At 34.2% G+C, this 16,040-nt stretch overlaps 2 protein-coding genes across 2 annotated transcripts in view; both read left to right on the plus strand.

Moving 5' to 3' along the window:
- LOC119073081 overlaps positions 1-5,129 on the plus strand; it is a 74,765-nt gene extending 69,636 nt beyond the window's left edge. The window contains 2 exon segments of the mRNA XM_037178394.1: positions 910-1,107; positions 1,744-5,129. Coding sequence (XP_037034289.1) covers positions 910-1,107; positions 1,744-3,798 — 2,253 coding nt within the window. The 3' untranslated portion in view covers positions 3,799-5,129.
- A 9,512-nt stretch (positions 5,130-14,641) lies between these two features.
- LOC119073080 (salivary glue protein Sgs-3-like) lies at positions 14,642-15,361 on the plus strand. Its single transcript, XM_037178393.1, has 2 exons — positions 14,642-14,755; positions 14,813-15,361. Exons 1-2 carry the CDS (start codon positions 14,717-14,719, stop codon positions 15,359-15,361), a joined length of 588 nt encoding a protein of 195 aa, XP_037034288.1. The 5' UTR covers positions 14,642-14,716.
- Positions 15,362-16,040: the final 679 nt, after the last annotated feature.

A 16,040-nucleotide genomic window follows, 5' to 3' on the forward strand; every position in this document is an offset into this window, starting at 1 on the left:
ATGTTGCGGGCGCCACCGCTGAGCCGTTTCTGAGAACTAGGAATATCGTCGCCTGGCTCCGCGGAAGTTGCTGGACCAGTGTTTGAAACTGGAATCGGTAGAGGGACAAATTGTAAGAACAACCATGTCAAAATTATTGCTCTCGGTCATTTGGTCGCAGAGCAATAGAAGCTGGATGGAAGTTGACATGTTTATTTAAAGTTCGTTCAGCCCCACCGTGATTTAACATAGGCAATATTCTGCTACTCTGACAGGTGCTTTGGCATAGGTCGTAAGATGAATTAACATGAATTTTTAAAGCAAGATTTTCTGCTTCCCATTATCTCCTGTGGATTGATAATGAAAATTGTCACTCGAACTCAACACAGACAATTTCATTTCTAACGAAGTTTGACACCGACGTGTAAACTCAATAAGACACAAATTCCGTGGCTACACCATATTTGCCTGTTGATGTAATTGAATTCATTTCGTCATTAGTTTGCGTATATTCAATGATGTAACTATATCAAAACAACAATCTGTTTTTATCTGACATTTATTCCCATTGAGCTTTAATCGTATATTATATCCATTAACACACTAAATCCGATTCTATTTAAATGGAAATCCATTCTCAGCTTCCATAATATCGGTGACATAGAGCACCATTTATTTATAACACTATAATAAATGCCATTCAAACATGTGGTTTAGATTAGCACTCTTAACTTTAACGATATGAGTGTTGTGCACCGTACAACACACATCTATATAACAGCTTGTGTAAAGCTCGTGTTGTATACATTTCGAGACTGCCAACCACAAAATATATATATTTAAGCCCGTCGATAATTCAAGGAAATGTACGACATAACACCCCCTTATAAAATTCGACACGACATCAGATTCATATAATAATAATTTTAGGTTACGGTTATCGACATGGCCGACCCAGATTGGTGGAAAGGTAAATGTTTGGGTCGCATTGGATATTTTCCGTCGAAATATTGTGCACGTTTATCGGCTGGTGAAAAGCCACTTCAAGTCATACAAAATTTGCAGTTGTCCGATGGTGAACGAAATGACGGCATTATGACGCTGTTACGAGATCAAATTGTTGTGCAGGTAAATCGAACACAATGAATTAAATGTTGTTGAATGTCGGCTTTTATCCCTTTCGGTATACCCTTTTAATTGCATCCGGAATTGTCGTTTGGAATTATAATTGCTTATTGAAATTCGAAATTGCAAATGAATTAATTGAACAAATTCGCTGAATGGCCATTATATTGCTGGTAAATGTAATATTGGACAATAATTTGCATCCAGCCAACGTACATTAAAACGAAGGCTTACAGATACACTTAAAATTGAACAGTTTAAGCTTGTTGTAATATTGTAATAGTAAAGGCTGTACCAGGTACCACTTGTTCATCAAGTGTTGTATATGCGTCATTCACATCGTTCAATCTAATAATAATTTACAAAATATAACGCGGTTAAGTTCTGATTTGAGTGGGTGTCTTCATGAATACAAAACCCTAAAAATTTCCCAAGAGTCAAGTTTCCTTTCAAACATCTCTCATATTTCAATGTTCGTTTTCTGAGTTACTTTTTAATATTTCATTCTCAGAACGAATATCTAATTAACAGATTTATTTTCGCTGTTTCTCTGCCTTTTCCGTTTATTTTCCAACACAGCTCAATTCTGCTTTCGAGTATCCATTACAAATTAATGCAACTTAAATTTTCGGTTTTTAGATTGGTGAAGAAATTTCCGGCGCCGTTATGGTCAGATCAGCCGACAATCGCCAGGGTATTTGTCCCGTGAAATATTTGCAAGAGGTGTGACAACCAGATGAAGAGAAATTGGAACGAGATCGCGATAAAAATCGCAATTGTAGTAAAATAATCAAAAACGACCTGAACCAAAACAGCAGCAAAAACATTAGTGAACCAAAATCGTTTAAAAACTGGGAGAAATGGGAGCGATTTCGCGAAAGTAAAATGGAGAAAATGCGTCAACATAAGAACAACATTGAGCGACGACAGCGCGGTGATAATATCGGTGACTGGACGTATTGGAGTCAAAGGCGAGACAAATTGAAACGATTTCCGAAACAAGAAGCATTAGATCCATCATGGTATACGGACAACATCTACGCTAATGAGTCGTTAGATTTGGATGACACCGTGCCGGACTACATTAAATACGATCGAATATTTTTGCACAAAAAACATCGACACGACGATCCGCTGTACGACGATGAGGATGCATTTAGTGTTCATCACAAGCCCAGAAGTCCCGGTCGCGAATACAAATATCCGAAATCACGAAGTTGTTGTTTCGGAGGTGGCTATGAACCGACGATGAGACCACCCATGCAAACAATGCCAAAATCTAGTTCATTTAGTACAGCACGTGCCAATGCAAACTTTGCCAAAATGCGTGATGTTCGAAATGATCCACATCATCACTGCAGCAAATATCGTGAACGTTATCGCCGCTGCAGTGTAGACAGTGAACGTGATAATGATTTTATGTATCCGCGAAACCGTGATGGTCACAAAAGTGCCAAGCTTCATCAACACCATTCGGACGAATATCGGCCGAGGTGCAAGAGAAACTTTAACGACGAGGCTCAAGGTAGAAGCAAAACCGAATACATTCGTAACGAATGGTACACCAAATACAGTAAGAATTCAATAAAGCGAAACAGTGATAAAAATGGTAATTTAAGCTTCGACGATGATGTCACTTATCCACAACGAAGGGACAGCAGTGTATGTAATGATGACTACCTTTTGGAAAATCTGGACACATTTGACTCGTACGACGATAATTACTTCGAAACAAATAATCATCGCAGCTCATTTGATAACGAAATGGACCAATTTTCTATTGACGAACCGGCGCATACGATGCTTGACGATAAATTTGATAACGATTTTATGGACGAATTTACATACCGTCAACCAACTAGAAATAAGAGCATGTTAGAAGTAAAACCGCCCTGTAGATTCGACGATACATCCTCAGACTCAACCGACGAAGACCTAGACGATTTTAATTTTGATTTTGAAAAATATTGGGAAGAATTGGATAAAACGTCTCTAGATATCGATTTGCAGAACAATAATCACAATCTGACGAGCAACGTTACAAAAAAGATAAAAAATGTGAATGTGGGCAGGTACAATAACGGATCATTAATAGACGATGATATGTGCAGAACAAATGATCAATATCTCATGCATGGCATAAACAAGAACAATCAGGTTGAAGAGCTGATGTCTAGACAACACAATGGGTTCATCGGTAACGATTTTCATTCACCGTTCACTAATGCTGTTTCAGGCTCTCCCACAATCGGCCGATTGGGCCATCGAATACATCCGGAACGTTCGTTTTTCAATAATTTCAACCACGATGCCGGAATAGCATCGCAACAGAATCAGCTTAACAACAATAGTGCACTTAGCCTAATCAACAACATTTTCTCAATTTACAAACCGAAAAAATATTCTCCGCTCAACTGTCACAGTCAACAAGTCGGCGTTAAACCAGTACAGTGCAAAAAAATGAATGTACCCAGTACGATACGTCCATTGGGAGCTCCACAAAACGATTTTATGACATCACTAAAGCGACCATTATTGGTTACGTCATCGCCTTGTGTGGAACAGCCCCGTTTCAAGATCATTCCCGAAAAGACTGGTCTGAAAATATCGCCTTTGTACCGTTTCGATTTTGATAACGATGCTGCCAAGTTTCAGTTGAAGAGCACAGCACGACCGTTGCTGTTTCCACACTGATGTTTCTATTGTTTGGCGACTGAACGATTTTGTGGTGTCTCGGGATTGGGATTCGGTGGTTGGAGATGATTGGGGTGATTGGGTGCACTATATATCTGTTCTCTAACCTTGACCTTTTACACATCCCGCAATTTGGTACATTTCACTTGTGATATAGACTTTAAATTATACTTCGCAGGTTGACTGGCTGTTTCTTTCGGTGGATATTTTAAATTATAATCGTACTGCCTTTCCTCATTATTAACCGAAATTTTAATAAAAGAAAACACTTTTCATCAATTTTAGATGTCAACTTTTCATGTGATCGTTTGTTTCCGATTGACAATTATTATACTAACTGAAACATTTATGCTTTAAAGACTATAATTCAGTTAGCGAGTGATAAGCATAAGACAGATAAAACAGACTGTACCACTTTCAGAAATGCAGCGCTAAGCTGACTTAAAAGTAACAATGTTTTCGTTGGGTTAGCGAGGCAAGCGTATTCACAATAAAAGCTAATAAATCTACTACTTCACTTATTTCACCATTAATATACATTTTGCTACATTAGAGCACACCATTCAACAAAAACCATAGCTTATCAGGTGAATATTTTTCCTTATAAATTGAATATCAGAAAGAAAATGAATTATCCCGAGTTTAGAATCACCATCACCATTATAAAACATTTTGGATTTAAAAAAAACTCGTGTTTTCTATTCCAGTTTTAAGCCTTATTAATGTACTGTTGAAAAAAGCTAAATTCTTACGAAAGATTCTGCAAAAAGAGCTGCACATTTCTTTTCACATTGTCGTTCATGTCGTCCAACAATAAAAAATAATCTCGAAAATTAATAAACATTTTATTAAAAACGATAAAAATCCTAAATTCATACAAGTCTAGCACCCAGTTTAAAAAAAATAATTAATTAACAAATTACCAAGCTATTAACAATAAGCTACTAATAATTATACTTATCAAAATACCATTTTCGTAGGACAAATACAAAAAAAAATATTTTATGGAATATTTAGGCATCAAAAACAAAATTTAAAAATAAATTTTCTAAGACAAGACAAGATAAGTGAAAGTTTAAAATATTAAAAAATATTCATTGTTATACGTATAAAATACCAAATAAATATAAAAAATATGTCAAAAGAACGTAGATATTATCACTAAATAAAAATATTCAAATAAATAAAAAAAACATTAAAATTAGATTACATTTACAAAATCTCTTATGTCAAAATGTGCACTGCAAATTTCTTATGTATATTAAGTAAAAAAAAAACATTTTTCGTATGTGACATAAAATGCCCGATTCTTATGAATATTTAAAATAAAAGAAAATTCAACAAAAACAAAATATTAAAACAAAAAGAACATTCAAATTGCTTTAAGTTTTAAGTAAAATCTATAATTAACATCAAATACAAAAACCAATTACAATTCAACCCAAAAAAAATACTGTAAAAAGACAACCGTCCGTTGTACATTTTTTGTATCTATCTCATTTCAAAATCTTTGTATGATTGAGTATGTTGAACAATACAAACCGAACAAAATAATGGAGCCTACCTCCACATAACTCAGCTGAACAGTCCTCCAATTAATTAAAGTCCTCATCCATTTTAATTCTGCGTAATGATCGTTAGATGTCAAACCGTGTAGTAGTACTTATTAATGTAACGGTGAAATAACCTGTTCGGTATACTACTTTTACCTTTTGAAGATGGCAAACGCATCTCCAGCATATTGATCGAGTCTGTTACTTTCTTTGAATGAAGTATTTTTGAAATATTGACAAAAACTCTACTACTTCATTAGTGGTAATATGCGATTTTGAATATAAATCCTCATTGCTTAGCTCCATATGTCGTCACTGTCTGGAAAAATAATAAAAATAAAATTTTGATGAAAATGTTATTGAGCACCGTGGTTTTATTGGATATGATATCTATGATCTCAAGCGATGAAATTTCGTAGAGGTGTGCCTTGACTAAATATGCTACAAGAAAAAAGACTCTGTCGAAGAGTCGATATGAACGATCAAAGCTTTAAAAACACATGAAGAACGAATTACAGTGTCGAGGGAATGTTCTACTGCTCAGTCATACTTTTCGATTTTCTACTTTCATTATCTCCAAAGTTTTTAAATTTCTTATTAAAAAAAAAATTATTGCACCACCACAGCAACGCTTTACTTGTTTCTTAGAGTAAATCGGTTAGAGTAAATGTGTACATATATAACATCTGATTATTTTTCAATTGACGTCCTTTTATAACACTAAATGAATGTAATTAATTAAAAATAAATAAAAAAAATGCAAAAAATCATTAAAATTTTATAAATTGTTTTTTTTTTAAGGAATGAAACTTATAAATATTGAATTTGATATGAAAATTATTATTATCGATCGTAAAAACCATTGACCAAGTGTAAAAATGCTTTTAAAAATTTATATGAAAATTACAAAGAAAATTTAACATGAAAATATGTTTGAAAGATACCATTTCCTATAAAGTACTAATTTTAATCTATAAATTTAAAAACAAAATGATGAAAATAGCAACAACCAAAGCCTTTTTAAGAAAATGTTTTTAAATTTACCTTCTTACACGAATGAGATTTTTTATTTATTTATTTTAAAAAGTTTTTAAAACTTGTTTGAAAAATATATATTTTTTACTTTTAGAACGTATTGTATAGTATATTCAATGCACGAATTAAACCAAATAAAAAACAAAAATATTTAAACAATATTGTTACAAAACGTAAAGAGTGTAAAATCAATCACTCATAAAAAAAAAAAAAATTTGAAACAAAATGACACACACACACGCTGAATGTTAAGTGAAAAAAGTGAATAATAAAAAATATTTCAATGTTATAATGAAGTTATTGTAAAATATGTTGCACGAATATTGTCTATTATTATCTATCGTAACATAATTAACGTATTAAATATAATGGTATTATAGCGCAGAAGAGAAAAAATAATGAAAACTAACCTCAAAAGTATCTAAAAACATTTTGCTAATTTTGTTAACTTTAAAAATTCTAATTTAGTTTCCATCGAGTATGCATTTTACCTAATTGCAGTATTATATTTTTTAGCAATTCGGTTTTTGTTGATCTTAGTTCGAGTATTAAACTAAAACGTAAAGGACATTAATAGAAATGGGAAGCGAAGCAGCGCTGAGGATATTCAGTCAGTCAGTTCAGTATTAGTGTTATGTTTACTTTAAAATTAAAGTTAAAAATGAACATTTACCTTCGTCAAAGACTAATAGTACTAAAAATAAACTTAGAAAACATGAAGCTTTCACTTTCATATACATAATCGAAACATTCGGACTCTTTAAATCTACGTTGTAGAAGACTCTTCTAAAAAGAGTAATCTACCAAACATTAAAATACCTTAACTCCAACCACAATTTTGTTGCCTCGGATGATAGTGAAACAAATTCCAACCAAACCAAACCTACCCTTTTAGAAACGACAACCGTATCTCAACGAAATCATTCAATCTGTTACTTCATTTGTGTAAAATATCGCATAGTGTTTGATACACAAAGATTTTAATACTTTTTTTTCCATTCCAAAGTAAAGTAACCTAACCAGAGCTCATTGCTTATTCTTTTTCCTAATCTTAAGAGACAACGATCTTCTAAAAAAGGTAAATCTAAAATAATTGTAGTATTTTACTAAATAATAGGATTGGTGTTGGTAGGCTGCAACAATAATATATGATATAACATCGAATGGTACATTGAATTTACAAATAAATACTTTGCAACTACTCGGCATTTGATGCTGCTTCGCTTCACAAATAATCTCGCAAAAGTTTCGTAAAATTGTTCACTATGCAATAATAGAGAGATTTTTTTAGAAACTTTCAGTTTGTTATCACACAGCATTTAAACGCTCCTTCTCATTTTAAACACTGAACGCATCGACGTTAGAAATACAAAGATAATTCACAATTTACTAAAACAATTCCATATATACAAATCCATAAAATTATATTTCCAAGAGAAAATTTACCTTTTTAAAATGAAATAACCTATGAAATATAACAAAAAATCTTTTTAGAAAAATATACAAAAAAAGAAATAAAAATATTTAAAATAAAAATAACAAAAGTATAAATCTAACATATTTTCCAGAACAACAACAAATGCTGTTAAAAAGTATATTTTAATTTATAGTTAAAACCTTTCACAAACAAAATGTGCTGTGCAAATTTTGCGGAATAATAAAAATCCACTTCTATTGTTAACTGATTTTTTTTTTACTTCGAATCTATTGTTCCCTTGACTGAAAGTCATGGGTCTTATGGATGATAAACACCCTAAAATGTTTGTCACACAATGTTTACTACTATGATTAAAAATGCATGAATGTATGACCAAAAACCTTAAATATAGAAAATGTTTGTCACACTTTGATGATTCCTTGATAACACGATAACTTGACTAATTCTCAACGGATTTCCAAAAACTTGTTTTTCATCGACGGGCAATTGAATTCCTGAGGTTAAGTTCGAAGATGGGCTATGACGGTCGGGTGATCTTAGAGATATTCCCAAAAGAATTCTTGTCTCGTCCCTTGATAACACGATAACTCGAGTAGTTTTCAACGAATTTCCAAAAACTTTTTTTTATTTCACGGGGAATTAAATTCCTCAGGTTAAGTTCGAAGATGGGTCGTAACGGATGGGTGATCTTAGAGATATTCCCAAAAGAATTTTTGTCTTGCAGCTTGATTCCACGATAACTCGAGTAGTGTTCGATGGATTTCCAAAAACTTTTTATTAATCGACAGCGAATTAAATTGATGAGGTTAAGTGCGAAGATGGGTCGTAACGGACGGGTGATCTTAGAGATATTCACAAAAGAATTTTTGTCTTGTTTCTTGATAACACGATAACTTAAGTAATTCTCAACGGATTTCCCAAAAACTTTGTTTTAATCGACGGGGAATTGAATTCCTGAGGTTAAGTTCGAAGATGGACTATAACAGACGGATGATCTTAGAGATATTCTCAAAAGAATTTTTGTCTTGTCGCTTGATTCCACGATAACTCGAGTAGTTTTCGATGGATTTCCAAAATGTTTTTTTTTTAATCGACAGCGAATTAAATTGCTGAGGTTAAGTTCGAAGATAGGTCATAACGGACGGGTGATCTTAGAGATATTCACAAAAGAATTTTTGTCTCGTTCCTAGATAACACGATAACTTCACGTAATCCTCAACGGATTTCAAAAACTTTTTTTATTAGACGGGGAATTCCATTCCCGAGGATAAGTTCAAAGATGGCCTATAACATAACGGTCGGGGGATCTGAGAGATATTCCCAAAAGAATTTTTGTATCGTCCCGTGATATTATCGTGTTTAAGTTGAGTAATTCTTAATGGTTTTCCACAAAAGAAAATTATAAATTCTAAAAATGAAATTTTTGGGTTAAGTTCGTTAATGGAATATACTGTAATCATATTCTAGGATTTATTCCAAAAAATTTTTTGTGTAATATCTTGGTATCGATGATAAGAAAAAAATTAAAGTTTGGACGAGTGTGAACACGAGTTCCATTTTTATTTAAGAGATAAGCGAGAAATTCGCAACTTTCCAGGGTCTCTTAGCAGACAATAAAACTTAAGAGGCATCGGTGGTTAGCTAAAATTGTAGTATTAATCAATATAATGGAAAAACTCGCACACGTTCGGCTGGGTGTCTCTCACAGAGAGACAGTTGGAAAAATTGTCATCAATAGTAATAAATTAACATATAAGTTACCATTGTACTATAGCATACCAATAAAAGGTGTCAAAACATGGTCTCATTCTTCCATGATTTTATAAAAAAAAACTTTACCAGCTCTAAAAAAAGTGAGCAGTGTAACGAAATTTTCATAAACTGCTTAGTTTTCTCATGGTTGGTCAAACTGCTACAACCAATACCCTCTCTAGCAAACAAACTACTTTTATTAAGGTGGTAAAAGAATCAAGTAAATCAAGTAAAATACAAAGAAATAAGGTGTGAATTTGACACAGAGAATTGAGAGTTTGGTTGCTAGAGAGAGGATTGCTACAACCTAATCTGTTTTATGTTGAAAGCTAACAATTCGTGCAGTCGTACATATTTGAAAAATGATTCTGGTGGAAAGATATCATCAAAGGACAGTATTTAAAAATCACCCAAATGTATACTTTTCAGCAAAGCATCGATGCCTCTTAAGTACTGAAAGTACGAAGTTTTTTATGTGGATTGAGAATCTGTGGTGTTTAAGTAAAGGGAATAAGAATCTCTAAGCTAAACTTTGCTACACATACCCTTGTACTTTTATACAACTTTTAGAGTGATTTTTTTTGCTCGGATTACAAAAATCTTCTTGAGAAAATTAGTCAGTCAGTCAAGGGATCTGACCCATCCAAAAGATGGGGCCAAGTTAATAGGAAAACGATGGACATAGTTCGCTAAGAAAAAGGAAGCGATAGTTTCTCATGATTTCAACGCCGTCATATCGAGTATAAAATAAAACGAAACAAAACCCAAAAAATTAAATTAAATTAATATGGACATGTTATAATCAATAAAAACAGATGGTCTATCGTCCGCCCGGAGGACATAAAAATTTGATTTCCACAAGCAAACGTACTCATTTTCACATTATTTTGACATGGATCGATCAAAAACGCACTCACAGTTTACGATGAATTTTCCAATCGGCCCAGTCTGTCCTGTACTTTCATTAGTTATTATAACAGGGTCCTGAGCAACTTACTGGTCTTGATGTCAATAAAAGGCACCAATCCTCTAAGGACACAATATGAAAATTTCATAATCTTCTTCACCGTATTCTAGAGGTGAGTGGGCTGCCCATAAAAGTGGGCTGCCCACGCCCATGGGCATGCCCACGGGACATGGGCATGGGCATTTTTCAATTTCGTGGGCATAGGGCGCAGAATGGGCACTTTTCAAAAATGTGTGAGCCCACAAACTTAAGTCTTAAGTGTAGTCAAGATTTTCCGTACGATGTAATATTCATCAAGAAATTTTAAAACGGCTTTCGCACATAAAATCGTGTTTCCAACTCATCAATTTACTAGAATTTTGCACGAACGATGTGCTGTCAACCTCAGTTTCGCCTCAGATTGACAATTTTCAAATTTTTTCCGAAAATTTCCGATGTGGGCCTTGGGCATGGGCTGGGCAGTGGGCATGCTTTTTAAAATTCTTGGGCATTGGCTGCGCCGTGGGCATGTTTTTTTTTAATTATTGGGCTTTGGGCAGGGCGGGCATAAAAATTAGGTATGCCCACTCACCTCTACCGTATTCCTGACCCCATCCGATACATAGCAACGACCATGCGATGTTGATGGTATGCGGTATACGTCTGCTGGCGCATTTTCACCGTTTCATGAACTTCGGGTTCGGATTATACAACACGAAGCAAAATTTGTCGTATATCCTCGTTGCAGCTCATATTTGCTTAACTAACTCGAAACCAATGTAATGAAATGAGAACGGGCATTTATCACAGTCATTCTCACACACAATCTAAAAAAAATTGTTCTGCTGATCCACCCTAGAAGGGATATTTACAGCTACTACACTTGCTACAACAACTATTCTATTCATAGACATTGTCTATTAGACAATACACACACATTTACGCACAAGATGCGTTTCGAAATGCAAAAAATGCACTCACACAGAAAAATTCGGGAAAAAAAAACAATAATGTCAGCTGTATCATGCATTGCATGATCTGCTGACAATGTGCGCCACCGACAACGACACAGTGCTTGTATTAACGTATATCATTCTTTCATTCATTTGCCAGAATGATTTTTAATTGGGTTTTGTCTTATTTTCTAATTGTCCATGGGTTGACTGTGGTAAGTCTGCAACTTGTTTACTTAGCGACGCAGAAACACCGAAACAATTCGATCAATATCGTTATTGACATCGATATACCTGAAGGATTGCAATCGCCATTGATGGTAATTATATTTTGACAATACGTAGAACGATCAATTCAAAGCAGATTATCAAATGTTCGGATGATGAGTGTTATACACTAGACGTAGAGACACAGTGGAGTGATATAGATTATTTTCCAATGTTGAACATCGGGGTTTTCCACACTCAATCGACTTTCTGTTTCTTTATCATTTAGAATGCAACGTTCGAGTCGATTCCCATTAGAGGCGGTAGGCTCAATATTCGCTCCACAGCGCATAAAAGTTACACTGAAGGAAAGCAGACGCTTAGGGAAACTGAACAAAAAGAAGAAGCACATTTCATTAATTCGAACGATACCGATGGAACGAGTTTTTGATCATTTTTACAAAATTCGCCGACGAAGTCATCGTTACGATGGTTGTGCTACTCATTTTGATTTTGCTGCAAGATCATGTGTAAGCTGTACGCTAATTTTGTGCCGTTACCATAATTTTGGCAAATTTTGCACTCTAAAATATGGCTGCGGTTGATCTACTATGAAATGTATTCACAAACAACGAATCAAACTTCCGTTTTATTTCCTGTAGACTATCGGAGTATCGGATACATTTTCTCATAAACAACATAAACTGTCGATTCTAACGGTCGTTGTTCTTCTGTTCAGCTTAATGTTAGTTGCTCTGGTAATTTCGCCTGTCCCGATTCTACCTTTGGGGTAAATTTCCCAATTCTATTCTGGAAAAAAGCAGAAGTAGAAGACACTTCTAAGATAAGTGATTTACCAAATATTGAAATACCTTAACTTCGAACAACGAAATCATTCAATTTGTTACTTCATTTGTAAAAATATCGCCTAGTGTTTGATTTAAAGTTTTGCATTTCAATGGAAGTCACGGTGTGTCTACTTAACTAGAAGAATATTTGAAAGATTACACTTTAGGTCTATGTTGTTTTCTCGTTTTCACTTATGTGATAAAATGGAGTACATACTTGTCACTATCAGTCTCGGCAAGCCTCGACTTCTTCGTGACAAGTGTGTACATACCGCGGGACAAAAATGAAAAGTCTAGTTTCCATGTGATTACTTTTGGACTTTTGAACTTTTTATATCTTGTTATGTTAATAACTATTATGCCACCGATTAATAAATGCTTAGGCACTAGATGCGTAGATGGTCACTCGAGGCCGCAATCTGAGTGTGACAATACACATCGCGTGTCTAAAAATCATTTATTACCGAGTTGCATTGCGTATACAATGTTTTTCTATAAAAAACAAACGAAAGTTCGTCAGTAATTTAGGTGTGTTCACTGAAACATATTATCATTCGATGATAAAATTTCCAAATAATCGATTACAAAATCAATGTTTTATCGATTGATAAATCGAATTATCGGTCTATATTTACCGATTATCAGTTGACACTTACTCGATTATCACGCGACATTTAAAGATTATCAGTCTATATGTATCGATTATCGGTTATCGATAAAACATTCGATTTAAATTGACTTTTTCGAAAATATCAATAATATCAATATGAACTATACGTCGAAGAAAAATGGTATTTTAGGTCTTCTTTGATTTGCTATTTTTCGTTGACAAAAAAGAATTTTCCGCAAAACGTCGCTTAACTCTGGCCGCAAGCTTAATTCTTATTAGAATTTCCTAATTTGTCGTATTCATACAAAAAAAATTATTGGAGGCTAGTGAGTATAAACTGTTATTTATTCGTATGTATTTAGCCGAACATTTCTTTTTAGAATATTATGAAAAAAAGTCTTGACACTATAAAGCTCTAAAGTAGACAGAGAGCTACAAAAAACATTATTTAAAATGAAACAAGGCTGTATGCTAAAAATATCTAATCCTCAAACTACCTCAGATCAGGGGCATCTAGCAGACGTCCACAGTTGTATAAATTCAAAATTATTGGCATTTCCTGTATAGAATTAGTAGATGGCATCTAAATGACAGAGCTTAAAGTGTTGTTTCCCAGAAGAAAAAAATTTGGTTTTCGTAGACAACTCAGAAATGTAAATTTTTATTCGTACGAATTTTTAATTACTGTAAACTTGACTGTAAAGAATAGTTCGTAGAAAACAAACGATTAATTTCATTTTTGTTTTTAAAAAAGGCAGACTGATTAATTAAAATTTGCCTGTGTAGAGCGATCTACTCTTTTTGCGATGTTATTGTTGTAGTCATCTATTTACCGAAAAACAGATATTACGCAGGTTCAGCTTTAGTGGAGTTCCTAATAGAAATTCAAATTGGTAATTAATATGTTAAGCGACAATTATAAAAAAATTCAAAGATACTTATGGGCAGAGAAAACTTCACAGACAAGTATTTAAACGTTCATATACGAGAAGCAGTACCATTGCGATAGTTCATATTAGAGTCGGATGCGGAAATTCGAAAATGTATTTTAAACATACTTTTGAATTTCCTCATGAAAACTAGCCATGAAATGTGCGTTATTGACGTCGAATGATTCAATTTTTCAAATTTTTAAATATTCAATTTTTCTGTAAATCTTCTACTCTCTCCTCTGCAATGATTGCTATTACAGTACATTACCTTCGGATTGGACTAGAAACTTTCCACTGGCCAAAATAAAAATTTGGAAGCAGTCACTCTCATTTTTGAACATTTTTTTTCTCGATAATTGATGACATAGATTTTTTTTAATACTCGTTGGCGGTAGGGTGATCATTGTACCATAACTCACTAACCATGTCTACTTTGAAGCTACACAATTCATAATAATGACAAAAACAAAATTGCCGATAATTGATATAAATGTCACACAAATTTAATAAAAATGTTGTTGATTCAACTGTTTCTCAAATTTAAGACGATGACTCGTACTTGTGAAACTTCGGCTATATAAGACCAATTTTTTATACAATCAACAACATATTTCGAGGAGACGATTAATTGAAAGACGGCTAAAATGTTTTCGATCGTAGCTGTTGTACTGGCTGTAGCACAGGTATAATATATAAATAATTGATAATAAATTGAAAATAAATGCGAAAATTGGTTTTAGACTGTACTGACGACCCCTGTAGCGCATTATGGTGGCGCGGTGGTTGGGGTGGTTTTTCCGGAAGAGGATTTTAATGGTCCACCAGCATATTATCCACAATCGTATCCATCTTCTTATGCAAGTCCAAGACCTCCACCATTTTATCCACCTGTTGGCCCATATGCTTATTATCCAGCCGTGAATCCAAATCCTTATTATCAAGCTCCAGTTGGCTCCATATTCAAATCCCCCACTTGCATCGACTCCTGCACATCCAAATCCGCCACTCCCATCAACTCCTGCACATCCAAATCCTCCACTTCCGGAAACGGCACAACAACAACTACTACCACTACTGCTGCTGCAAGTACTGAAACAACTACAACAACCGAAGCGACTACAGCAACTGAAGCGACTACAACAACTGAAGCGACCACAGCAACTGAGGCTACTACACAACCGAAGCGACTACAACAACTGAGGCGACTACGACAACCGAAGCGACTACGACAACCGAAGCGACTACGACAACCGAAGCGACTACAACAACCGAAGCGATACAACAACTGAAGCAGCCGCTGAACCATAGTCACTAAGCTATGAAATTCGTAAGTACAAATTGCAATGTTGTTAAGCGAAAAATCGTATGTGCAAATAAACTGAAGTATTCCTCAAAAAATATTTACTCGCTTTTCTTCTGTTAACGATAATCGAAATTGTGGGTTTCAGTGTGGAGATGGTCAAAATCGGTCGAGCTCGTAGATATAGTTGCAATATTGCTATTTTAAATAGCATGTATTGGCATGTGATCAAGACTAACATGTTAAGGATGTCTATAATCAAGAATCAATAAAGACTTCCGAATGAAACAGCTATGACTTATAACGAAAAGTATGTTCAAAAAAATGAATTTTAATTAGATTGAAAGAAATGATGAAGTAATAGAATAGCATAGATAGACTCCTTTCAGAGATTTTGTTGATTATGTATTATTAGGAAGTGTATAGCCATAGCAGAGCTGTGGTATAGCCCGAGCAAAGTTTAAGGACAATAATCCACTAGTCAAAAATTCAGTTCATCAAGGGCGTACTATATATGACGCCATTCAAATAGTTCGTACGCTAAAAAAGGCGATTTTCCGACTCTGCACGCAGTTTTGTATTGGAATCTTGTATGGCAGCAAGCTTTTAGACCCTTCTACCCCCAAAAAGAGTGCGCACTATTTCAATGACCAATCTAAACCGGCTGT

Source organism: Bradysia coprophila, unplaced genomic scaffold, assembly GCF_014529535.1.
Source record: "Bradysia coprophila strain Holo2 unplaced genomic scaffold, BU_Bcop_v1 contig_13, whole genome shotgun sequence".
NCBI classification, from domain to species: Eukaryota; Metazoa; Arthropoda; class Insecta; order Diptera; family Sciaridae; genus Bradysia; species Bradysia coprophila.